Source organism: Heterodontus francisci, chromosome 2 (genome assembly GCF_036365525.1).
Source record: "Heterodontus francisci isolate sHetFra1 chromosome 2, sHetFra1.hap1, whole genome shotgun sequence".
Lineage (NCBI taxonomy): Eukaryota > Metazoa > Chordata > Chondrichthyes > Heterodontiformes > Heterodontidae > Heterodontus > Heterodontus francisci.
This window is the reverse complement of record NC_090372.1, coordinates 209,777,878-209,805,079: the sequence shown is the minus strand read 5'-3', so window position 1 is coordinate 209,805,079 and position 27,202 is coordinate 209,777,878. Positions and strand designations below refer to the sequence as shown.

At 45.4% G+C, this 27,202-nt stretch overlaps 1 protein-coding gene across 1 annotated transcript in view; it reads left to right on the top strand.

The window, feature by feature from the left end:
- vipr1b (vasoactive intestinal peptide receptor 1b) overlaps window positions 1–27,202 on the top strand; it is a 70,841-nt gene that overhangs the window by 30,535 nt on the left and 13,104 nt on the right. The window contains exons 5-6 of the mRNA XM_068052195.1: window positions 2,622–2,719; window positions 3,746–3,878. Coding sequence (XP_067908296.1) covers window positions 2,622–2,719; window positions 3,746–3,878 — 231 coding nt within the window. The remainder of the gene's footprint in view (window positions 1–2,621; window positions 2,720–3,745; window positions 3,879–27,202) is intronic.

The following is a 27,202-nucleotide window of genomic DNA, read 5'->3' as shown; positions in this document are numbered from 1 at the left end:
CATGATCAGACCCATTTTGCTCCTCAACTCTAACCAAATGAATTCTGCCCTTGCCCCCTCAAGGACATCGGCTCTTTCCAATAATACAATGTCTTCCCTAATAAGCACTGCCACCCCACCTCCCTTTTTTCATTCTCTATCTTTTCTGAACACTTTATCCTTGTATATTAAGTGCCCTGTCCTCACCATTTTTAAGCCACTTTTTCATTATTGCCACGACATCATATTCCTATACTGCTCTTTGTGCTTGTCGCTCACCAACCTTATTCACCACATTTTGTGTATTTACATGCATGCATTGTAATCCTGTCTTTGCATTCCTCATAGCCCTTCTCAGTCTGCTCCTATCTAACGTGGAACTACTCTCTTCTCTAGTACTGTCCATCACTCTCACATTATGCACCTTATTGCTCTTTTCTACTTCTATATGCTGGTGCCCATCCCACTGTAAATTAAGTTTAACTCTTCCCCAACCACACTAGTGAACCTCCCCATGAGGGCACTCGACCCAGTCCTGTTGAGATGCAGCCCGTCCCTTTTGGATAGGTGCCTTCTGCCCAGAAGGCAATGCCCCAAGAATCTGAATCCCTCCCTCCTGCACCATGCTTCAAGCCTGATCCTCCCTATCTCCCTATTTCTACTCTCTAGCATGTGGGAGTAATCTCTGGATTACTCCCTTTGAGGTCCTCCTATTTAACTTCCTCCCTAGATCTGTAAAATCTAACCATATGACCTCTCTACCTGCCCTTTCTATGTCATTGGTACCAATGTGTACCACAACGTCTGGCTCACTCTTGCAGAATATCCTACACCATCTCCGTGATGTCCTTTACCCTGGCACCAGGAAGGCAGCACACAATGCGGGGCTCATGATGATGGTTACAAAAATGCCTGTGTGCCCCCGGCTATGGAATCTGCTATAACAACTGCATTTCCACACTTTGTCTACACTTCTACTCATGTACAGTCCCTTGCCCATTGGTGCCATGGTCTGCACTGCCTTCTTTCAGGGTATTGTCACACTCAGCAGTCTCCAATGTTGAGAAGCAGTTTGAGAATGCACACACCCCGAAGACTCCTGTACCTGCTGCCTTTCCTAGACTTCTGGATGGCCACCCACCTGGCATCCTGAACTATTACTGTCAGTGGGGTTCACCTCCTGGAACGTACAATCCAGGAAACTATCCTGAACCCTGATGCTCCGTAGTGGCTCCAGCTGCCCCTCAAGCTCAGACACGCATGATCGCCCAAGGCACGTGTTGTCCTGGAGTTCCCACCTGGTGCAGGTATTGCAAGCAACAGGTCACATGATCTAAAAAAGAAAGTTATTCCCTGTTTTAGAATCTAGTTGGTACCTTGTTTAAACTATGAATTATAATTAATGCCTCTAGACCTGCTGTGTGTTACTACTCTTATTAATTCACTCCCTATTACACTCACCCTGATTAAGGTTATTAATTTCCTGGCTCCTAATGTGAAAGCCTGCCCTAGTTCAGTGAGAGAAAAGAGAAATACTCATCAACCAATCACTTACCTGCTTTCCTGTGATGTCAATCCTTGATTTTTTTTTCTTGGTTTCCTCTTGCAGTTCTTTGTCTCTCTCTCTCCCTCCCTCGCTCTCTCTCTCTCCCTCTCACTCCCTCTCTCTCTCTCTCTCTCTCTCACTCACTCTCTCTCTCTCTCTCTCTCTCTCTCTCTCTCCCTCCCTCCCCACTCTCTCCCTCCCCACTCTCTCCCTCCCTCCCCACTCTCTCTCCCTCCCCCCTCTCTCTCCCTCCCTCCCCTCTCTTTCTCCCTCCCCTCTCTTTCTCCCTCCCCTCTCTTTCTCCCTCCCCTCTCTTTCTCCCTCCCTTCTCTTTCTCCCTCCCTTCTCTTTCTCCCTCCCTTCTCTTTCTCCCTCCCTTCTCTTTCTCCCTCCCCTCTCTTTCTCCCTCCCCTCTCTTTCACCCTCCCCTCTCTTTCACCCTCCCCTCTCTTTCACCCTCCCCTCTCTTTCACCCTCCCCTCTCTTTCTCCCTCCCCTCTCTTTCTCCCTCCCCTCTCTTTCTCCCTCCCCTCTCTTTCTCCCTCCCCTCTCTTTCTCCCTCCCCTCTCTCTCTACCTCCCCTCTCTCTCTACCTCCCCTCTCTCTCTACCTCCCCTCTCTCTCTACCTCCCCTCTCTCTCTACCTCCCCTCTCTCTCTACCTCCCCTCTCTCTCCCCCTCCCTCTCTCTCTCTCCCTTGTGCTTGTCCCTCTCTTCCCCCCTCCATGTCCCTCTCTCTCCCTGTGATGCCCGCTCGCCCTCTCTCTGTCTCTCTCTCTCTCCCCCCCCCATGTCACTCACTTGCTCTCTCTCTCCGCTGCTGCTTTTATTGCTGCTGTGCTCTCGGATCTTCAGCTGTTCTCACAGTGCAAGAAAATGTGTAGACATATTGGATGTCCATAGTGAGAGGAAGACAGTTAGGGCCAGGAAAATGGAAATTGTTAAAGTAACGGAGGGCATTGGAAGAGTCACAGATGTCGAAGGAAGAGACGAGACAAGGGAAGAAAAAATAGAGTCAAGATATGAAGAACCAGTTCAGTGGTGCAGGAACAGGCTGAGACGATAATCACATGAATGTTCCTTTCTTCCCCCTCAGAGAGAATTCTACAGAGCAGTGAAGACCGGTTACACCATTGGTCACAGTTTATCTCTCTTCTCTCTGACAGTGGCTATGATCATCCTTTCGATTTTCAGGTAGGACATCATGTGCATTTTCATTGCAGTGATGCCTTCGTTCCTAGCCCTGTCCGACATTACAGCAGTGACAAGCATGTCAATGGCCATGAAGGGCTTCGGGACATCCCGAGGTTGTGAAAGACGCTATATAAATGCAAATTCCTTCTTAACCAATCATTGGCTTCCCTCCTTTTGTAGGCATAAGGTGATGACACAGGTGAGCTTGACTGCGATGCTCAACTCAGTTAACCAGCTAGCTGGCTACTCCTGGGTAAAGAATGGCCCGTGGAGTGAGGTATTGGAGGGCATCCCTCACTCAATCCCTCATTCACAGGAGAGATGGTGAGAGAAGCTGAAAGAGGCGGTTAAGGCCTCACAGGATCTACAAGGCAAGCAGCACTTGATTGACAACTGTGATAGCCAATCCGTGCTCAAGAAAGATGGGACGGGCTCCCATCTATATGATCAAGACACAAATTTTGTCTTTAGGCAATAAAAGTCAAGTGAACTAAAAGTGGGAAGAGGTGTTTAATGGCCAGTTGTTCGATTATTGCCTGTTTTACACTTCACCTAATATTACCCCCCCCCCCCACCCACCCCACAGAATTACATCAAATGTACAGCACAGAAATAGGCCATTCAGCCCCACTAACCCATGCTGCTGTTTACATGCCATGGGTGTTTTTACAATAGTCTGAGGAGCAGAGGGTTAAAGGGGATTGCAATTCAAACATAGGGGTATCTGCTGGCAGGAGAATGAGAAAGCTGAGGGAGACGGGACAGAAAGAGCTGATCCTGGATCAGACATCATTGAAATCATTGTGTTGAGAGTCCAGACCCAGTTCAGGTCATTAAGGACAGCAGTGATCAATGAGCAGGATCCAGCACTGTCCCCTGTCAATGTATTGACAACTTGACACTTGCAGGTTGCCTGCCATTGTTCCCTGTTAACATGCCCTGTTGTGATATTGGACTTTTTTTTTTAACGGCTATCTCCTCCATATGGGCCGTTAATGTGATAATCACTGTTCACTTTCCCCGCAGGAAGTTGCACTGCACACGAAATTACATCCACATGCATTTATTTATGTCCTTCATCCTGAGGGCCATTGCTGTCTTTATCAAAGACCTCGTCTTGTTTGAAGCTGGAGAATCAGATCACTGCTCCATGGTCTCGGTAAGTACAGAGTAGCTGAAGTCCCTTACTGTCAAATTCAATTTGCCGCATGTTTAAAGGGGAAGGAAAGTTTAAGGGCATGGATAGCTTCTGTTCAGACTACTCTTAATTAAAGAAAACCCTGGTGTGATGATTTGTTACTGCAAGCAGACCCAACAGACCATTTACCCCTTCCAGTTGACCACTTCATAACCTCACCAGAAGGAAGCTGCCTGTCAGATCCCAGAGCAGCCTCACTACCTATTGTGAGGAGCCAACCTGTGGGCAAGGGTCATTTTTAAAAATTTTATCCTTGGAGCAGAGAAGATTGAGGGGAGATTTGACAGAGGTGGACAAGATAATGACAGGTTTAGATAAGGTAGACAAAAGCTGTTCCCATTAGCTGATGGTGCAAGGACTGGGGGACACAGAATGAAGGTTTTGGACAAGAGATGCGGGCGAGTTGCGAGGAAGGACCTTTTTGCGCAGTGAGTGGTAATGACCTGCAATCTGCTACCCACACAGGTGGTGGAAGCAGAGACGATGAATGATATCAAAAAGAAGTTGGATGGGCACTTGAGGGAAATAAACTTGCAAGGGATACAGCTGGGGAATGGGACTGATTGGATTGCTCTACTTAGAGCTGGCATGTACTCGATGGGCTGAATGGCCATTAAGACTCTACCTTTCTGTTATTCTTCCTTTTTCTCGAGGGCTCTGGGAATTCCACAGTCTTGAGGCTTTGTGAAAAATTAATCTACAACTGAAGGTGCTGCAAAAATCTTAGCTTTAACATAGTGCGGAAACAGAGAGGCGAAAGAAGGTGAAGAACAATTTATTTGGAGCTTAGGAGGAACATCAATGGAACACTTGGAGGAACATCAATGATAAGAGAGATGAAGAAATGGGTAGAAATGAGGCGAATTCCTAGGCATATATCTTGAGCGCAGTAGGAAGGATACCATCAGGAGGAGAGTCCAGGGAATGGGAGGATTTCATCGAAGTGAGTGGGATAAAGCCCAGCTCTGAAGGTAGTGAGTAGCAATGTAATCTGTAAGATTGTCAGTATACATTTCTGAAAGGTCAGGCTGAAAGCAAAGGAGCTAAAGACAGTTCAGAACAAATATCTTCCCACAAAGATAAAGGGTGGGACTCACAAATGTAGATCCCCCGCTGGATGTCAAAGAGCATACAGAGTAGGATGAGGCAAAAAAAGGAGGCTTATGTCAGATGCCAAGAGTTCAATACTGCAGAAAGTCTGAGCTTAGAAAGTGCGGGAGTGAAACCAAAAAGGAAATTAGGAAAGCAAAGACGGGGCATGGAAGAATATTTGCAAGTTAAATCAAGGAAAACCCAAAGATTTTTTTATCGATATATAAAGAGCAAGAGGATAACTAAGGAAAGGGTAGGAACAATTAGAGACCAAAAAACAAGCTTATGTCTGGTGGTGCAAGGCATGAGCATAGCTCTTAATGAATACTTTGCTTTCCTAATTTCGTTTTTAATTTCACTCACGCACTTTCTAAACTCAGTGAGGCTTTCTGCAGTATGAATACTTTGTGTCTGTTATCACAAAGAGAGGGATGAAGCACACATTGTAGTTAAGGAGGAGGCGTGTGAAATATTGGTTGGGATAAACATAGTGAGGGAGGAAATATTAAGGTGTTAAGCATCCTTCAAAGTGAATAATTCCCCAGACCTGGATGAAATGTATCCCAGGCTGCTAATGGAAGCAAGCGAAGAAATAGCAGAGGCTCTGACCATCATTTTCCAATCCTCTCTGACTACAGGCATCATGCCAGAGGCTTGGAGAACTGCTAACATACCATTGTTTAAAAAGGGAGCAAGGGATAGCCTAAGTAATTACAGACCAATCAGCCTAAACTCACTGCTGGGCAAATTATACAGCCATAGAGTCATTACAGCACAGAATAAGATCATTCAGCCCATCAAGTCCATGCAGGCTCTCCTGAGAGCAATCCAGTCAGTTCCATTCCTCCCCTCTGTCCCGGTAGCTCTGCAAGTTTATTTCCCTCAAGTGCCCATCCAATTTCCTTTTTGAAATCATTCATTGTCCCAGCTTCCACCACCCTCGTAAGCAGTGAGTTCCATTACCATTCACTGCATAAAAATAGTCCTTCCTCACATCCCCCCTGCATCTCCTACCCAAAACCTTCAATCTGTGTCCCTAGTCCTTGTGCCATCAGTTAATGGGAACTGTTTTTCTTTGTCTACCTTATCTAAACCTGTCATAATCTTGTACACCTCTATCAAATCAAATCACACCTTAAACTCCTCTGCTCCAAGGAGAACAACCCCAGCTTCTCCAATCTAACCTGGTAGCCAAAATCGCTCATCCCTTTTCATGGATAAAATTCTGAGACGGTATAAATAGTCATTTAAAGAGGCACGGATCAATCAAGGACAGTCAAGTGGATTTGTTACGGGAAGGTCATTTATAGAATAATTTATGGCATAGAAGGAGGCCGACATAACTTGATTCAATTTTTGAGGAGGTAACAAGGAGGATAGTGCATTTGATGTAGTCTACATGAATATTAGCCAGGCGTTTGACAAGGTCCCACTTGGCAGACTGTTCAGAAAATTAAAAGCTCATGGGATCCAAGGCAAAGGGGCAAGTTGGGTCGAAAATTGGCTCAGTGGCAGGAAGCAAAGGGTAATGGTCAAGGGGGCACTTGTGATTGGAAGGCTGTTTCCAGGGCTCAGTAATGGGTCCCTTGCTATTCATGGTATATATCAATGATTTAGACTTAATTGTAGGGAGCATGATTAAGAAGTTAGCAGATGATACGAAAATTGACCGTGTGGTTGATAATGAGAAAGAAAGCTGTAGACTGCAGGAAGATATCAACGGACTGGTCAGATGGGCAGAAAAGTGGCAAATGGAATTCAATCCGGAGAATTGTGAGGAAATGCATTGGGGAGGACAAAGAAGGCAAAGGAATACAAAATAAATGGTAGGATTCTGAGAAGTGCAGAAGTGGCAAAGGCTTCAAACTGGTAAGATGGAGGGTGCGGGATCTACAAGAAACGTGGGCAGCCAAGATGTAAACAAAACTTGGAAGGAGAGCATAGGAAAGAATAAAGTAAGAGAGGACATTGATCTCAAGGGAGTAATGAAAGTTATAGGACAGGAGTCTAAACATTATGAAGCATTCAGTGAGAGGAAGTCCTATTAAAAATGAGTTTAAAATGCCTGTTTGGCAATGCACACAGTGTCTGTAATAAAACTGGGGAGCTGGTGGCAATCATGCTTTGGGAGGAACCAGACATAGTGGGGATTATGGAGACATGGCTACAGAAAAATCAGGACTGGGAATTGAACATTGCAGTGTATAACATATTTAGAAAAGTTAGAGAGGGGAGAAGGGGAAATGGAGTAGCTGTACTTATTAGGGAAAATATAATGGTAGTAGAAAAAAGGAGGCAGCTATCAGCAAGACAAAATGGATATATGGTGAGAGATAAAAGATCAATCACACTTATAGGTGTAGTCTACAGACCACCTGATAGTGGAAGGGGGGTGGAGGAAGAAATATGCAGAAAAATTAGGGAATTGAGTGAAAAATATAGAATTATAATCATGGAGGATTTCAACTACCCTAATATTAACTGGACAGAAGAGGTAGGTAAAGGAGATAAGGGAACAGAGTTCCTACAATGTGTGCAGTACTCCTTTCTAACCCAATATATAGAAAGCCTGACGAGGAAAGATTTGCTATTGGGTCTAGTAATGGGGAATAAACCAGAGCAGATAAGAGAAGTAAATGTAGGGGAACATCTAGGCAAAAGTGGCCATAATATAATATGTTTTAAGATGATAATAGAGAAGGACATAAGTATGACAAAAAACAGATTCATGGATTGGAGGAAAGCTGATTTTGAGGGGCTGAGAAAAAAGCTTGGGAAAATAAAATGGGAACAACATCGGCAAACAATGATGCAGAACAACAATGTAGAACATCAATGTTGAACATCGTTTTAAATGTTTCCCAGAGTGCAGCTAAAATATATTCTGCTAAAAGGAACAAACTAAACATTAGTGTGACTCCATGGATGACGGGAATGTATGGGAGGCGGTGACATCGCGGTAATGTCACTGGGCTAGCAATCCAGAGGACCAGGCTAATGGTCTGGGGACACAGCAGCTGGTGGAATTTAAATTCAAATAGTTGTTTGGTAGTACAGAACTTGAGTATTGCTGAAAATAGAGACATGTTGTCGAAGCTTTTTGTCTAAGGCTCATCAGGACAATCCGCAAGAATATCAATGTAAGGGAAAACAACAACTTTATACTGTATGAGAAGAGAGTGCTGATTGGTTGGCAAGTGAACCTCGGTCGAAGTATTGCCATGGAGAATGCACCAATTTATGAGGACTGACAGTTAACTGCCAAGCTTTGTTTGAAATTTAAACCAGGCAGCTTGACTCTGATTGGTCAAGGCATTGCCCTGAGGAATGACCCACTGAATGATTGTCACTTATTTTGTTCTCAAAGTATAAAGTTGTAGCTTTCCCTTACATTGGTATTCTTGCGGATTGTCCTGGTGAGAGCAAGACAAAAAGCTTCGACAGCATGTCTCTTTTTCAACATACTCAATTTAAATTAGTTAATAAATCTGGAATTAAAAAAGCTAGTCTCAGTAATGGTGACCATGAAACTACCAGATTGCTGTAAAAACCCATCTGGTTCACTAATGTCCTTAGGGAACGAAATCTGCCGTTCTTACCTGGTCTGGCCTACATGTGACTCCAGTGGTTGACTCTTAAATGCCGTCTGAAATGGCCTAACAAGCCACTCAGTTCTGCCAAACTACTAGAGAAAAGTCTAAAAGGAATGAAATCAGACAAACCACCCGGCATCGACCTCGGCACTGGAAACGACAACAGCAAACCCAGCCCTGTCGACCCTGCAAAGTCCTCCTTACTAATATCTGGGGGCTTGTGCCAAATTTGGGAGAGCTGTCCCACAGACTAGTCAAGCAACAGCCTGACATAGTCACAATCACCAAATCATAACTTACAGTGTCCCAGACACCACCATCACCTACCGACATGACAAACTCACCACAGGTGGTGGAACAGTGGTATACAGTCGGGACAGAGTTGCCCTGGGAGACCTCAACATTGATTCCGGACCCCATGAAGTCAAACATGGGCACGGAAACCACCTGCTGATTACCACCTACTGCCCTCCCTCAGCTGATGAATCAGTACTCCTCCATGTTGAACACCAATAGGAAGAAAAACTGAGAGTGGCAAGGGCACAGAATGCACTCCGGGTGGGGGACTTCAATGTTCAAAACCAAAAGTGCCTCAGTAGCACCACTGCTGGCCAAGACATGAAGGATGTATCTGCCACACTGGGTCTGCGGCAGGTGGTGAGGGAGACAATAAGAGGGGGAAAATCTACTTGACCTCGGCTTCATCAATCTGCCTGCGCAGATGCATCTGTCCAAGACAGTATTGGTAGGAGTGATCACCGTAAAGTCCTTGTGGAGACCAAGTCCTGTCTTCACATTGAGGATACCATCCATGATGTTGTGTGGCACTACCACCGTGCTAAATAGGATAGATTTTGAACAGATCTAGCAGCTTAAAACTGGGCATCCATGAGGCGCTGTGGGCCATCAGCAGCAGCAGAATTGTACTCAACCACAATCTGTAACCTCATGGCCCGACATATCCCTCACTCTAACATTGCCATCAAGCTGGGGGGACCAACCCTGGTTTAATGAAGAGTGCAGGAGGGCATGCCGGGAGCAGCACCATGCATACCTCAATATGAGCTGTCAGGTGGGTGAAGCTACAACACAGGAATACTTGCATGCCAAACAGCAGAAGCAGCATGTAAGACAGCTAAGTGATCCCAAAAACAATGGATCAGATCTAAGCTCTGCAGTGTTGCCACATCCAGTCACGAATGGCAGTGGACAGTTAATAACTAACAGGAGGAGGAGGCTCCACAAATATCCCCATCTCCAACAATGGGGGAGCCCAGCACATCAGTGCCAAAGATAAGGCTGAAGCATTTGCAACCATCATCAGCCAGAAGTACAGAGTTGATGATCCATCTCGGCCTCCTCCTGAGGTCCCCAGCATCACAGATGCCAGACTTCAACCAATCCGATTCACTCCACGTGATAGCAAGCAATGACTAAAGGCACTGGATACTGCAAAGGCTATGGGCCCTGACAATATTCCGGCAATAGTGCTGAAGACCTGTGCTCCAGAACTTGCTGCGGCTGTAGCCAGGCTGTTCCAGTATAGCTGCAACACTGGCATCTACCCTGCAATGTGGAAAATTGCTCAGGTATGTCCTGTATACAAAAAGCAGGACATATCCAACCTGGCCAATTACCGCCCATCAGCCTACTCTCTATCATTCACAAAGTGATGGAAGGTGGCGTTGACAGTGCTATTAAGCTCAACAATAACCTGCTCAGTGATGCTCAGTTTGGATTCCACCAGAGCCACTCAGCTCCTGACCTTATTATAGTCTTGGTCCAAACATGGAGGAAAGAGCAGAACTCAAGAGGTGAGGTGAGAATGAGTGCTCTTGACATCAAGGCAGAATTTAATCAAGTATGGAATCAAAACTGGACTCAATGGGAATCGGAGGGGAAACTCTCCGCTGGCTGGAGAGTACCTAGCACAAAGGAAGATGGTTGTGGTTATTGGAGGTCAATCATCTCAGTTCCAGGACATCACTGCAGGAGTTCCTCAGGGTAGTATCCTAGGCCCAACCATCTTCAGCTGTTTCATCAATGACCTTCCCTCCTTTATAAGCTCAGAAGTGGGGATGTTTACTGTAAAATGTTCAGCACCACTTGCAACTCCTCAGAGATTGAAGCAGTCCATATCCATGTGTAGCAAGACCTGGACAACATTCAGGCTTGGGCTGATAAGTGGTAAGTTACATTCACGCCACACAAATGCCAGGCAATGACCATCTTTAACAAGAGGGATTCTAAACATCTCCCCTTGACATTCAACAGCATTACAATAGTTGAATCCCCCACTATCAACATCCTGGGGTTTACCATTGACCAGAAACCGAACTGGAGTAGCCATATAAATACTGTGGCTACAAGAGCAGGTCAGAGGCTGGGAATTCTGTAGCGAGTAACTCACCTCCTGACTCCCCAAAACCTGTCCACCATCTACAAGGCACAAGTCAGGAGTGTGATGGAATACTCTCCACTTGCCTGGATGAGTGCAGCTCCAACAACACTCAAGAAGCTCGACACCATCCAGGACAAAGCAACCCATTTGATTGGCACCCCATTCTCCACCACCGACACGAAGTGGCAACAGTGTGTACCATCTACAAGATGCACTGCTGTAACTCACCAAAGCTCTTTTGACAGTGCCTTCCAACCCCCTAACCTTTACCACCCAGAAGGTGGTACACCATCACCTGCAAGTTCCCCTCCAAGCCACACACCATCCTGACTTGGAAGTATATCGCCCCGTTACTTCATTGTCGTTGGTTCAAAATCCTGGAACTCCCTTCGTAACAGCACTGTGGGTATACCTACCCCAAATGGACTGCAACGTTCTGAGAAGGCGGCTCACCACCACCATCTCGAGGGCAATTAGGGATGGGCAATAAATGCTGGCCTGGCCAGTGATGCCCACATCCCATGAACAAATAAAAAAAAAAGACATAAGGGAACAACTGAGGGTTAGGAAAGAGGCATACGTTAAGCACATCAACAGTAGAGAAGTGCATAAGGGAGAATAATGAAGAGATTAGGAGAGAAGTCAAAAAACATTAGGAAGGCAAAGAGGAACTGTGAAATTAAATTAGCATGGAACATAAAACAAATTGTAAAATATTATATAGACATGTCAATTTTTTTTTTAAATGGGATGGGAATAGGACCATTAAAGGATAGACAGGATAATACCACAGATAATGATAGAGAGAGGCAGAAATATTAAACAATTATTTTGCTTCAGTATTTACCAGGGAGATAGAACAGATTGACATGACATTGAATGATGAGATGAGCAATGAGATAAGTGAAATTTTTTAAAAAGGGAATGTATTGAATAAACTAATCAAACTCAAAGAGGATAAAAACCCTGATCCAGATGGATTGCATCCATGTGTTTTAAAAGAATCAAGGGAAGAGAGGGCAGAGGTATTACTACACATATTTAGTAATTCTTTAGAAGAAGGTGTGGTGCTAGAAGGCTGGTGGACAGCTCGTGTAATTCCTATATTTAAGAAGTAGGGACAGAACATGCCCAGGGAATTATACCAATCAGCTTAACACTGGTGGTAGGAAATATAATGGAATTCCTACTAAAGGAGAGAATAGAAGAACATCCAGAAAAGTAAAGTATAATAATGTAAAGTCAGCATGGATTTCAAAAGGCAAAATCTTGCTTGACCAGCATCATTGAATTTTTTGAGGAGGTAACAAATGGTTATGCAGTAGATGTAATTTATCTGGATTTTCAAAAGCCCTTGGATAAGGTGTCCCATTTCTTGACCAATGGTCAGAGAATGCAGAGTCGGGACGCGTGGCAGAATGGATTGCTTCCGGCTTCAAAACAGAAAGCAGAGAGTGGGAGTAAAGGGTAGTCATTCAGAGTGGCAGAAGGTGGAAAGTTGCGTTCTACAAGAATCAGTGCCATTTACAATTGACATTAACGATTTGGAGTTTGGAATCAAAAACACAATTTCTAAATTTGCCAATGGCAGCAGGGTGGCACAGTGGTGCAGTGGTTAGCACCGCAGCCTCACAGCTCCAGCGACCCGGGTTCGGTTCTGGGTACTGCCTGTGCGGAGTTTGCAAGTTCTCCCTGTGACCGTGTGGGTTTCCACTAGGTGCTCCGGTTTCCTCCCACAGCCAAAGACGTGCAGGTTAATAGGTAAATTGGCCATTGTAAATTGCTCCTAGTGTAGGTAGGTGGTAGGAGAATGGTGGGGATGTGGGAGGGAATATGAGATTAATGTAGGATTAGTATAAATAGGTGGTTGTTGGTTGGCACAGACTCGGTGGGCCGAAGGGCCTGTTTCACTGCTGTATCACTCCATGACTCTAATTGGGGGGATCGATAATACTGGAACAAATTATGGGAGGACAGGAGAACTTGCAGAATGGGCAACTAATTGGCAAATGAAACTAAACACAGGTAAATGTGAGGTAGTACAATTTGTTAGGAAGAATAGGGAGGTTACATTATTTGGAAGGTGTAAGCGTATGGGGGGAGCTAGTGGAACAGAGGGATCTCGGAGTACAAATATACTAATCACTAAAAGGTGTGCCACAGGTTAGCAAGGTCATAAAAAAACCAAACGGAGTACTAGGCTTTATTTCTGCAGGGATAGAATTGAAAAGTAGGGAAGTTATGCTAAACCTATCTCAAATTTTGGTTAGACCATGCGTGCAGTTCTGGTCGCCATATTATAGAAAGGATACAGAGCCACTGGAGAGGGTGCAGAGAAGATTTACAAGAAATGCATGGGTATACGTTTGAGGAAAGGGTGAACAGACTGTGTCTCTTTTCTTTTGAAAAAGGAAGGCTAAGGGGTAACTAAATAGAGGTCTTTTAAAATTATGAAAGGTGTTAATAAAATGGATTCAGAGAGAATGTTTCCACCTGTGGGGAAGAGCATAACTAGAGAACATCAATGTAACATAGTCACCAAGAAATCCAATAGGGAATTCAGAAGAAACTTCATTACACAGAGAGTGGTGAGAATGCGGAACTCACTATCACAGGGAGTGGTTGAAGCAACTAGTATAGATGCAGATAAGGGGAAGCTGGACAAACATATGAGGGAGAAGGGAATAGAGCTTTACAATGATAGATTTAAATGAGGAAAGATGGGAGGAGACTTGAGTGGAGCATAAACAGTGGCATGAACTGGTTGGGCCGAATGGCCTGTTTCTGTGCCGTATATCCTATGTAATCCCATGAAGGTAGCAGAGATAGATAAGGTGGTTAAGAAGGCATACAGGATCATTTACCTTTTATCAGCCTAGGCCGAGAACATACAGGCAGGGAGTTTATGCTGGAACTGTATAAAACACTAGTTTGACCATTGCTGGAGTATTGTATACGGTGTTTAGACCAGGTGAGAAAGAGGTCTAGGGTTCCCTTTCAGCCCTCGCCTGGTCTTACTGGAACAGGGTTTAATTTTAAACACTGTTTTGAGCTCCCCCTTGGTGAATCCTTGTTCACCACTTTCCAATTATAAGGCAAAGAAACCAGCACAAACAGGCTTTCTTAGGTTTAAAGAAGAAAAGTTGAAATTTATTAAACTTAAACTCTAATTCGGTTAACGTCTACGATACACGCCATGCCCAGGCTAGCATACATACACGATACACACATGCAAATAGAGACAGAAAAGAGCAGAAGAAATAAAATGGAAAGGTTTGAGGCAATAGCTGAAGAGTTGTTGTTACGGTTCCTTGAGCTCACTGTAGAGTCCTTGATTGCAGGTAGGTCTTGCTTTTTGTTGGGGCCCAGTATTCTTCTTGAACCTTGTTTACTGTCGGAGACTTTTCCCACTTGGGGTTCATGTGTCTTCAGTGGGTTTTGGAGTTCCGTGAGAAAGAGATGGGAGCAGACAGGAGAGGATGTGGCAAGCCAGCCAGGAGAAGTCTTTTCAATCCGGGAGCAAACAGCTTTCTGCCGGCTCTTAGTTCAAACTATACAATTCAGAAAAAACCCAAACTGCCAAGCAGGTTAGTCATGTGACGAACTGGTTTGACCACGTCTGTTTGTGGATTGTATTGGAGCAGGGAATAGCTCCTTTGTTCCCAAACACAGTCTGTTAATATGCAAAAATGTCTTTGCAGCCAGGGGCCTGGCAACCCCTTGTCACAGGCCTTCTCTTCTTCCCAGCAACAATTTGAAGTTTAAGGTCCATGTGGTGAAATTAATATGCCTCATTCTTGGCAATTGGGGGCCTGCATGACATCAGTCCTGATCACACATTACAGGAAGGATGTGCTCACACAAGAGACGGTACATAGGAGGTCTACGTAGATGGTGCCAGGACTGAAATTTTAGCTATGAGGAAAGATTGGATAGGCTGGGGTTATTTTCTTTGAAACAGAGGAGGCTGAGGGGAGATTAATTGAGATGTGTAAGATTATGAGGGGCCTGAATAGAATGTATGGGAAAGACCTATTTCCCTTAGCAGAGGGGTCAATAACCAGGGGGCATGGATTTAAAATAATTGGTAGAAGGATTGGAGGGGAGTTGAGGAGAATTTGTTTCAGTCCGAGGGTGGTAGGGGTCTGAAAGGATGGAAGAGGCAGAAATCCTCATCATATTTAATGAAGTATTTGGATAGGCACTTGAAGTACCATAACCTATGGAGCTATGGATCAAGACCAAGAGGTGGGATTAGGCTGGATAGCTCTGTTGCACCCTGCATGGACTCAATAGGCCGAATGGCCTCCTCCTGTGCTGTAAATCTTTCTATGTTTCTATGAATTGAAAGTGGTAAACACAGGCAGCAGGTAGAACTGACAGAAGACTGTGTTTGAAGTCACGTAGGTTTTTCTTTTGCTGGTTGTTTGGTTGGTGGGGTTGCAGGGGAGTGAGGAGAGGGAAGGCTAAACTGTTCCATTGCAATGATTGGAACAACTGAGCAGATTCTCGCAGGAAATGTTTTATTTCTTTCAAATGACGGTAACTGAATCCAGTGTGAATGTGCTGGGAAGTGACATCTTGGCGAAGGGAGAAATTCCAAGGCTGAAACGTTATCCTTATTTTTCTGTGCCTGAAGAGAAACCTTGTGCCTTTTATTCTCTTAACCCTGTCCAGGTCCACTGCTGGATTTAGTAAGAGATGTGGCCAGGTTTTGGTGAATCGGCCCTTTAATTAGGGCCAGTATATTTTTCTTAAGGTGCAGTGCCCAGTATTGAACGCAGTAATCCCGATAGGTCTGATCCAAAACACTGGTGAAAATCCAATAATCCCATGTAATAATGCATGTAATTTGATTTATTGAGGAAAACCGGGGCCATGCTTATTGTTCATCCAGTGTACACTGGGGATCTGTCTTGATAATCTTCTCTATGCTAGTGATACGGACATACAAAACTGAAGGTGCAGAAAGAGATTCACTCATGCATCAGACCTATCCCACATGCTACAGTGTCATGATGGAACACGTCATCTGTCCAATAAGGACAGAAACCGCTGGAAATACTCAGCAGGTCTGGCAGCATCTGTGGAGAGAGAAACTGGAGTTCTGATAAAAGGTCATCAACCTGAAATGTTGACTCTGCTTCTCTCTCTACAGATGCTGCCAGACCTGCTGAGTATTTCTAGCACTTTCTGTTTTTATTTCGATTTCCAACATCTGCAGCATTTTGTTTTTGGATTGGTTCATGCCTGATCTGTATCTTAACTCCATCTAACCGCCTTGGTTCCAAATCTCTTAATACCCTTAACCTAACAAAAATCCATGGCAAGTTTTCAACTGACAGGCCCAGCCTCAACAGCTTTTTGGGGGAGAGAGGTCCAGATTTCCACTACCCTTTGTGTGAAGAGGTGATTCCTGACATCATCCCTGAATGATCTGGCTCTAATTTTAAGGTTATGCCCTCTTGTTTTGGCTGCCCAACCAAAGAAAATAGTTTCTCTCTATCTACCCTATCAAATCTTTTAATCATCTTAAACCTCTCAATTAGATCACCCCTAATCTTCTATACTCAAGAGAATACACCATTAGTCTATGCAATCTGTTCTTCGGGTGAAATCCTTTCACTCACATCATGCTGGTGAATCTCCACTGCACCCCCTCCAAGGCCAATATTTCTTCTTTCTTTTTTTCTTTTGGGCCTCCTTATCTCAAGAGACAATGGATACGCGCCTGGAGGTGGTCAGTGGTTTGTGAAGCAGCGCCTGGAGTGGCTATAAAGGCCAATTCTAGAGTGACAGGCTCTTCCACAGGTGCTGCAGAGAAATTTGTTTGTCGGGGCTGTTGCACAGTTGGCTCTCCCCTTGCGCCTCTGTCTTTTTTCCTGCCAACTACTAAGTCTCTTCGACTCGCCACATTTTAGCCCTGTCTTTATGGCTGCCCGCCAGCTCTGGTGAACGCTGGCAACTGACTCCCACGACTTGTGATCAATGTCACAGGATTTCATGTCGCGTTTGCAGACATCTTTAATGCGGAGACATGGACGGCCGGTGGGTCTGATACCAGTGGCGAGCTCGCTGTACAATGTGTCTTTGGGGATCCTGCCATCTTCCATGCGGCTCACATGGCCAAGCCATCTCAAGCGCCGCTGACTCATTAGTGTGTACAAGCTGGGGATGTTGGCCGCCTCGAGGACTTCTGTGTTGGAGATACGGTCCTGCCACCTGATGCCAAGTATTCTCCGGAGGCAGCGAAGATGGAATGAATTGAGACGTCGCTCTTGGCTGACATATGTTGTCCAGGCCTCGCTGCCATAGAGCAAGGTACTGAGGACACAGGCCTGATACACTCGGACTTTTGTGTTCCGTGTCAGTGGGACATTTTCCCACACTCTCTTGCCCAGTCTGGACATAGCAGTGGAAGCCTTACCCATGCGCTTGTTAATTTCTGCATCTAGAGACAGGTTACTGGTGATAGTTGAGCCTAGGTAGGTGAACCCTTGAACCACTTCCAGAGCGTGGTCGCCAATATTGATGGATGGAGCATTTCTGACGTCCTGCCCCATGATGTTCGTTTTCTTGAGGCTGATGGTTAGGCCAAATTCATTACAGGCAGCCGCAAACCTGTCGATGAGACTCTGCAGGCACTCTTCAGTGTGAGATGTTAAAGCAGCATCGTCAGCAAAGAGGAGTTCCCTGTTGAGGACTTTCCATACTTTGGACTTAGCTCTTAGACGGGCAAGGTTGAACAACCTGCCCCCTGATCTTGTGTGGAGGAAAATTCCTTCTTCAGAGGACTTGAACGCATGTGAAAGCAGCAGGGAGAACAAAATCCCAAAAAGTGTGGGTGCGAGAACACAGCCCTGTTTCACACCACTCAGGATAGGAAAGGGCTCTGATGAGGAGCCACCATGTTGAATTGTGCCTTTCATATTGTCATGGAATGAGGTGATGGTACTTAGTAGCTTTGGTGGACATCCAATCTTTTCTAGTAGTCTGAAGAGACCACGTCTGCTGACGAGGTCAAAGGCTTTGGTGAGATCAATGAAAGCAATGTAGAGGGGCATCTGTTCACGGCATTTCTCCTGTATCTGACGAAGGGAGAACAGCAATATATCCTTCATAAAGGGGGTAAAAGCAAAGAATCTGGCTTCTGATTTCTGTAACATAAAGGGCTGTAGTTAACCTGCTGTTCCCTCTCCCTTCATTTTACACAGTCTGATGAATAGCACAGCAATCCGAGCTTTTCAGTTGTGATAAGATATATGCAAGCAGCTGGATTTCTCTAGGATTCTCCATCTGGTGACCAGGTGAAGCGCACAAGAAATGGTGTATGTGGCTAAAATCGGCTGTTTACCCCCACGTGGATAACCTACATCCCGGTTTCAGCAGTGACTCACTGGGTAACACAATAAGACTGACACCACTGGGTTGCATTTTTCCACCATGGCAAGAGTCCTGTTGCCGGGACTGACAATGGTGGCGGGCAATTAGCGGCCCGCCTCCCAATCAGAGGGCCGGCAGCCTCGGCAGCACCACTGCTGAGGCTGCAGCATGAAGAAGAGGGCACCTCAATGCTGAGGCATCCTCGGAAATGGGTAAGTTTCTTTCAGCAAGCTGGGACCAGGCAGGCAGGCCCCAGCAAGTGGGTTGGGGGTGGTGGAGAGGGAGGGTCAAATGCCAGCAGCGGCACCTCAGCCATGGGGCAGTCATTGCCACCTCGGGGCCTCCATGGGCCATGGAGCGGCCATTAAGTAGGGCCTCCCACCACAGCAAACCCCCCCCGCCCCCCCAGAACCCGCTGGGAGGCCGCCAGGGTTTACCTGGCGGCAAGCCCTCCCAATGTGGGCAAAATGCCAGCAGGGGTGGGCAGTGGCCCGTAATTGGGCATTTAAGTGGTTCATTTAGCCACCCAAAGGGTGGCCGCATTGCTGAGGCCCCCACCACTGGTAATATGCCATGACAGATGGAAGATGGCATCTTTGACGGGACAGTGATGCCGTAGTAGTAATGTCAGTGAACTAGTAATCTAGAGGCCTGAATGCCTGTAAGAACATGGGTTCAAATCCCACCATGACAGTTCAATTAATTATAAATTGAATAATTGCACAGTGGCGCAGTGGTTAGCACCGCAGCCTCACAGCTCCAGCGACCTGGGTTCAATTCTGGGTACTGCCTGTGTGGAGTTTGCAAGTTCTCCCTGTGTCTGCGTGGGTTTCCTCCGGGTGCTCCGGTTTCCTCCCACAGCCAAAAGATTTGCAGGTTGGTAGGTAAATTGGCCATTATAAATTGCCCCTAGTATAGGTAGGTGGTAGGGAAATATAGGGACAGGTGAGGATGTGGTAGGAATATGGAAATAGTGTAGGATTAGCATAAATGGGTGGTTAATGGTCGGCACAGACTCGGTGGGCCGAAGGGCCTGTTTCTGCTGTATCTCTAAATAAATAAAAATAAATAAATAGTCTCGGTAATGATGTCATGAAACTATCATCGATTGTCACAAAATTCCATCTGGTTCACTAATGTCCCTGAGGCCCTTACCTGGTCTGGCCTACACGTGACTCCAGACCCATAGCAATTTGGTTGACTCTTAACTGCCCTCTAAAATGTGGTTGATTTCTTTTTTTTTAGGCCTCTAAAATGACCCAGCAAGCCACTCAGCCAAGGGCAATTAGGGATGGGCAACAAATGCTGGCCTTGCCAGCAATATCCACATCTCATTAAAAAAAAATCCTCCCAATGTCTTATCCTGCTGTTTCACCAGCCCTTCCACCTCCCAGCATGTTGCCATAGGGCTGGGAAACATCAGCCCTGTCGTGCAACACTGAGGGAGTGCTGCAGTGTCGGAGGTGTCATCTCGCAAATGAAATATTAAATTGAGGCCCCATCTGCCCTCTCAGGTGGACATAAAAGATCAGATGGCATCATTTTGAACGACAGTACTCCCTGGTATGCTGCCCAATATTTACTCCTCAACCAATATCACTAATAGACGACCTGGTCATGATCACATTACTGTTTGTGGGAGCTTGCTGTGCGCAAATTGGCTGCTGCGTTTCCTACATTACAACAGTGACTACACTTCAATAAAAGTCCTTCATTGGCTGTAACTTCTTTGGGACATCTTGAGGGGATGACCAGCGCTGTAGAAACGCAAGTCTTTCTTAATTCTTTTAATCGCAGTCAATGTTGCTGGAGGCCATTTTATGGTCACTTCAGCACCGTACTGCACAATTCTCGGGTCGGTACGTCATCAGAACTATTTTGCAAGTGTCTTGTCTACTTCTCCCCTCCAATCCCCTCGAACCTCTTGTTCTTCTGCCACTTTTCTCTCACAGTGAAACAGGGCTTCTGGAGAATCTTCACCTGAATCACAGAATCACAGAATAATACATTGCAGAAGAGGCCCTTCGGCCCATCGAGTCTGCACCGATGCATTAAAGACACCTGACCTGTCTACCTAATCCCATTTGCCAGCACTTGGCCCATTGCCTGGAATGTTATGACGTACCAAGTGCTCATCCAGGTACTTTTTAAAGGATGTGAGGCAACCCACCTCTACCACCCTCCGAGGCAGTGCATTCCAGACCGTCACCACCCTCTGGGTAAAAAAGTTCTTCCTCAAATCCCCCTTAAACCTCCTGCCCCTCACCTTAAACTTGTGACCCCCTCGTAACTGACCCTTCAACTAAGGGCAACAGCTGCTCCCTATCCACCCTGTCCATGCTCCTCATAATCTTGTACACCTCGATCAGGTCACTCCTCACCCTGAAGCTGAGAACCCTGCCGGATCATAAGATCATAAGAACTAGAAGCAGGAGTAGGCTGTCCGGCCCCTCGAGCCTGCTCCGCCATTCAATAAGATCATGGCTGATCTTTTCGTGGACTCAGATCCACTAACCCGCGCTCTCACCGTATCCCTTAATTCCTTTATTGTTCAAAAAGATATCTACCTTAGCTTTAAAAACGTTTACTGAAGAAGCGTCAACTGCTTCACTGGGCAAGGAATTCCATAGATTAACAACCCTCTGGGTGAAGAAGTTCCTTCTTAATTCAGTCCTAAATCTGCTCCCTCTAATCTTGAGGCTATGCCCTCTTGTCCTAGCTTCACCTGCCAGTGGAAACATCCTCTCTACTTGTATCTTATCTATTCCCTTCATAATTTTATATGTTTCTATAAGATCCCCCCTCATTCTTCTGAATTCCAATGAATATAATCCCAATCTACTCAGTCTCTCCTCATAAACCAACCCCCTCAACTCCGGAATCAACCTAGTGAACCTCCTCTGCACCCTCTCCAGTGCCAGTACATCCTTTCTCAAGAAAGGAGACCAAAACTGCACACAGTACTCCAGGTGCGGCCTCACCAGTACCTTATACAGCTGCAACATAACCTCTCTGCTTTTAAACTCAATCCCTTTAGCAATGAAGGACAAAATTCCATTTGCCTTCCTAATTACTTGCTGTACCTGCAGACCAACCTTCTGCGATTCATGCACAAGGACACCCAGGTCCCTCTGTTTAGCAGTATGCTGCAACTTTTTACCATTCAAGTAATAATCCTTTTTACCATTACTCCTACCGAAATGAATGACTTCACATTTATTAACATTGTATTCCATCTGCCAGACCTTTGCCCACTCACTCAATGTATCTATGTTCCTCTGCAAAGTTTCAGTCATCTGCACACTTTGCTCTGCCACTCATCTTAGTGTTATCTGCAAACTTTGACACCCTACACGTGGTCCCCAACTCCAAATCATCTATATAAATTGTAAATAATTGCGGTCCCAACACCGATCCCTGAGGCACACCACTAGTGACTGATTGCCAACCAGAATAGCACTCATTTATCCCCACTCTCTGCTTCCTGTTAGTCAACCAATCCTCTATCCATCCACTTTACCCCTAACGCCATGCATCCTTATCTTATGCAGCAGCCTCTTGTGCGGCACCTTGTCGAAGGCCTTTTGGAAATCTAGGTACATCCCACATCCACTGGGTCCCCATTGTGCACCTTGCTCGTAATGTCATCATAGAATTCCAAAAGATTTGTCAAGCATGACCTGCCCTTCATGAACCCATGCTGCGTCTGCCCAACGGGACAATTTCTATCGGGATCCTGGCCTATCCTGATGTCACATGCACCAGGAGGTTCTGAGAGCAGAAATCCTACCTGATTCTCTCATTTCCTTGTACCTTTTTGGAATCTTTTAATCCATTCATTTTAAGGTCTCCTATTCTCACCTTCAACCAATCCAACATCCATTTTTAATGCTCTGTCAGTCAAGATCCATTTGCTGAAACCTTTATTAACAGACTCTGAGAAGCAGAAAACAGAGACTTTAAAGAACTGGCTAGCAGCCCAGATAATAGAGTTTGCTGGTTGACAGCGGAAGTGATTAAATATCAGCCTTGTCAACAATGCTCCAGTTAGATCTGTCAAAACCACACGAAAATTATTCTGTTTATTTTTCTGGAGGCCATATTCAAGCAGTCAGAATTTTTGAGTTTGATATTCCAGATTCAAAGTGGACACGGATATCAAAGTAGGACTCCGTTCCTTTCGTTACAGCACTGTGTACCCCTGAATTAATTGTTGGCAGTATTGTCTAGCAGCCCCCCCCCCCCCCCCACACCACCCAAGCCTTTACTGTCACGTTTTTTTGCATCACTTATCAGAACATTCTAATATCTACCAAGAACCATACTTCATATTGTAGAGTACAGATAATTATGGAATCGTACAGTTTAGTTAGAGGCCATTCAGCCCATTGTGTCGATGCCATCTCTTTGAAAGAGCTATCCGATTAGTCTCACACCCCTGCTCTTTCCCCACAGCCCTGCAAACTTTTCTTTTCCACGTATTTATCCGATTCCCTTTTGAAAGTCACTATTGAACCTACTTCCACAGCCCTTTACAGGCAGTGCATTCCAGATCATAACTCGTTGCTTAAAAAAAAAAGTCCTCATCTCCCCTCTGGTTCTTTTGCCAATTATCTTAATATTTGCCAATTATCTTGTGCCCTCTGATTACTGACTCCTCTGCCAGTGGAAACGGTTTCTCTTTAATTACAAATCCTTCATGATTTTGAACACTTCTATTAAATCTCACCTTAACCTTCCCTACTCTAAAGGAGAACAACCCCAGCTTATATGAACATAAGAAATAGGAGCAGGAGTAGGTCATATGGCCCCTTGAGCCTGCTAGACTTAATGGAGGAATGCACTCTAAGGAAAGGTTATACAAACTGAAATGCAGTAAAGGAAGATGCTTGTCACTTCCCAGTGTCTGTCAGTCGCTTCTTGTTGCTCTGCCGTGGATCACGTCCCACTCCAGAGACTTGAGCGCATAATCTAGGCTGATGCTCCAGTGCAGTGCTGAGAGAGTGCTACACTGTCAGAGGTTCCACCTTTCAGATGAGATGTTAAACCAGGACCTCGTCTGCCCTCTCAGGGAATTGTAAAAGATCCCACAACACTACTTTTTGAAGAAAAGTAGGCGGTTTCTCCCCAGTGTCCTGGCCAATATTTATCATTCATGTGCTCAACGTCACATTGCTGTTCCTGGGAACTAGCTGTGTGCAAATTGGTAGCCACCATTCCTAGATGACAAAAGTGACAACTTTTCCAAACTACTTCTTTGGGATGCCTGAGGTGATGAAAGGCAGTATCAAAATGCAAGTCTTTCCTTTCTTTTTGCTCAGCCTGGATTCAAGCTGTTCAGGAAAGAAAGGAGGAGGGGTAGCAGTATTGATTAAGGAGAAAATTACAGTGCTGGGGAGAGAGGATATCCTAGACGGGTCAGGGACAGAATCTATTTGGTTAGCATTCAGAAACAATAGAGGTGCCCGTGCACTGCTGGCTATATTCTATAGGTCACCAACTAGTGGGAGAGATATTGAGGAGCACATTTGCAAGGAAATTACATAGAGGTGCAGAGTAGTGATAATGGGGGATTTACTTATCCTAATGTATGCTGGGATAGTAATAGTGTAAAGAGCAGAGAGGGGCATGGGTGTTTGAAGTGTGTTCAGGGGAATTTTCTGGATCAATGCATTCCCGGCCCAACAAAGGATGATGCATTACTAGATCTGGTTTTGGTTCCAGGGAATGAGGCAGATCAAATGGATTGAGTATCAGTAGGGGAACATTAAGGGAACAATGATCATAGTATCATAATATTTAGGTTAGCTATGGAAAAGGACAAGGAGAAATCCAGCATAAAAATCATTAACAAGGGAAGGGCCAACTTAAGTGGAATGAGGATGGATTTGTCCTGGATAAATTGGAATCAAAGATCAGCAGACAAAACTGGAATAGATCAATGCGCTGTCTTTAAAGAGGAGATGGTTCAGGTAAAGTCAAGGTACATTCCCATGAGGGAGAAAGGTAGGGCAACCAAAGCTAGAGCTCCCTGATTGACAAGAGGGACAGAGAGTAAGTTAAAGTAGAAAAAGGGGCTGTATGATAGATGTCGTTGATAATACAAGTGCGAACCAGGCTGAATATAGAAAGTTCAGAGGGGAAGTGAAAAAGGAAATAAGAGGGATAAAGAGAGAGTATGAGAAGAGACTGGCACCTAACATAAATGGGAATCCAGACGTCTTCTATAGGCATATAATAGTAAAGGAGTTCTGAGGGCAAAACTGAGGTATTAAATGTGGTACTTTGCATCTGTCTTTACCAAGGAAGAAGATGCTGTCAAAGTCATAGTGAAAAAGGAGGTAATTGACATACTGGATGGGCTAAAAATTGATAAAGATGAGGAACATAATAGGAGCAGGAGTAGACCACACAGCCCATCGAGCCTGCTCCACCATTCAATACCATCATGGCTGACCCTTCGTTACAACTCGACTTTCCTGTCTGCTCCCCATATCCCTTGTTTCCCCAAAGACTAAAAATCTGTCTATCTCAGCCTTAGATATATTCAATGATGGATCATCCACAACCCTCTGCTGTAGAAAATTCCAAAGATCCACAACCCTTTGAGTGAAGAAATTTCTCCTCATCTCAGTCCTAAATAATAATCCCCTTATCCTGAGACTGTGCCACCATGTTTTAGATTCCCCAGCCAGTGGAAACAACCTGTGTCTACCATGTCAAACCCCCTTCAGAATCTTGTCGTTTCAATGAGATCACCTCTCATTCTTCTAAACTCCAGAGAGTATAGGCTCAATTTACTCAGCTTCTCCTCATAAGACAAGCCTCTCATCCCAGGGACCAATCTAGTGAACCTTTGCTGCACTGCCTCCAGTGCAAGTATACCCTTCCTTATGGAGACCTAAACTGCGCGCAGTACTCCACGTGTGGTCTCAGCACAGCCCTGTACAATTGTAGCAAGACCTCTTTATTCTTGTACTCAAGTACCCTTCCAATAAAGGCCGACATGTGGCACAGTGGCGCAGTGGTTAGCACTGCAGCCTCACAGCTCCAGGGACCCAGGTTCGATTCTGGGTACTGCCTGTGCGGCGTTTGTAAGTTCTCCCTGTGACTGCGTGGGTTTTCACCGGGTGCTCCGGTTTCCTCCCACAGCCAAAGACTTGCAGGTTGATAGTTAAATTGCCCCTTGTAAATTGCCCCTTGTGTAGGTAGCTGGTAGGGAATATGGGATTACTGCAGGGTTAGTATAAATGTGTGGTTGTTGGTCGGCACAGACTCGGTGGGCCGAAGGGCCTGTTTCAGTGCTGTATCTATAAATAAAATAAAATAAATGCCATTTGCCTTCCTAATTGATTGCTGTATCTGCGTGCTAACTTTCTGTGTTCCTTGTACAAGTATACCCACCCGGGTATGTCCTGTTCCACCAGCAGGACAGACCCACCAGAGGTGGTGGGACAGTGGTATACAGTAGGGAGGGAGTTGCCCTGGGAGTCCTCAACATCGAGTCCGGACCCCATGAAGTCTCATGGCATCAGGTCAAACATGGGCAAGGTAACTCCTACTGATTACCACCTATCACCCTCCCTCAGCTGATGACTCAGTACTCCTCCATGTTGAACACCATTTGGAGAAAGCACTGAAGGTGGCAAGGGCACAAAATGTGTTCTGGGTGAGGGACTTCAATGTCCATCACCAAGAGTGTCTCAGTAGCACCACTACTGACCGAGCTGGCTGAGTCCTAAAGGACACAGCTGCTAGACTGGGTCTGTGGCAGGTGGTGGGGAAACCAACACGAAGGAAAAACATACTTGACCTCATCCTCACCAATCTGCCTGCCGCAGAAGCTTCTGTCCATGACAGTATTGGTAGGAGTGACCGCCGCACAGTCCTTGTGGAGACGAAGTCCCGCCTTCACATTGAGGATACCCTCCATCGTGTTGTGTGGCACTATCACCGTGCTAAATGGGATAGATTTCGAACAGATCTAGCAATGCAAAACTGGGCATCCATGAGGTGCTGTGGGCCATCAGCAGCAGCAGAATTGTACTCAACCACAATCTAACATTACCATCAAGCCAGGAGACCAACCCTGATACAATTAAAAAGCTAGTCTAATGGTGGCCATGAAGCCCTTGTCGATTGTTGTAAAAACCCATCTGATTCACTAACGTCCTTTAGGGAAGGAAAAATTGCTGTCCTTACCTGGTCTGGCCTACATGTGACTCCAGACCCACAGCAATGTAGTTGAATCTTACATGCCCTCTGAAATGGCCTAACAAGCCGCTCAGTTATAGCTAACCGCTAGCACTGTGGGTGTACCTACTCCACATAGGCTGCAACGGTTCAAGAAGGCAGCTCACCACCACGTTCTCAAGGGCAATTAAGGATGGACTATAAATGCTGGTCTGGCCAGCGATTCCCACAGCCCATGAATGAATTAAAAAAAAAAAATTCTTGCAGAGAGCCGGCACAGACTTGATACTTGATGGGCTGAATGGCCTCCTTCTGTGCTGTAACCATTCTCTGATTTTATTCGCCCTCTTCCATCCTGGTAGTGACGCAATACAATGATAATGGAGTTGTTGACTAACCATAGTAATCAGTCTCTACTGATTAGTGTACAATAGAGCCAGACAGGTGTGGAAAACCCCCAGTGGTGAAAAGCTTTATTAAGCATCGGTCCAAAGTCACCCCTTCCTCCCAAGCACATTATACTTACCCCGTCACATCTCAAATTGCTTTATTAATATTTGTCTAATAGAATAATTATCATAACTTGACTGGAAATGAGCCTTTAGTCAAAGATAACTCCTCCT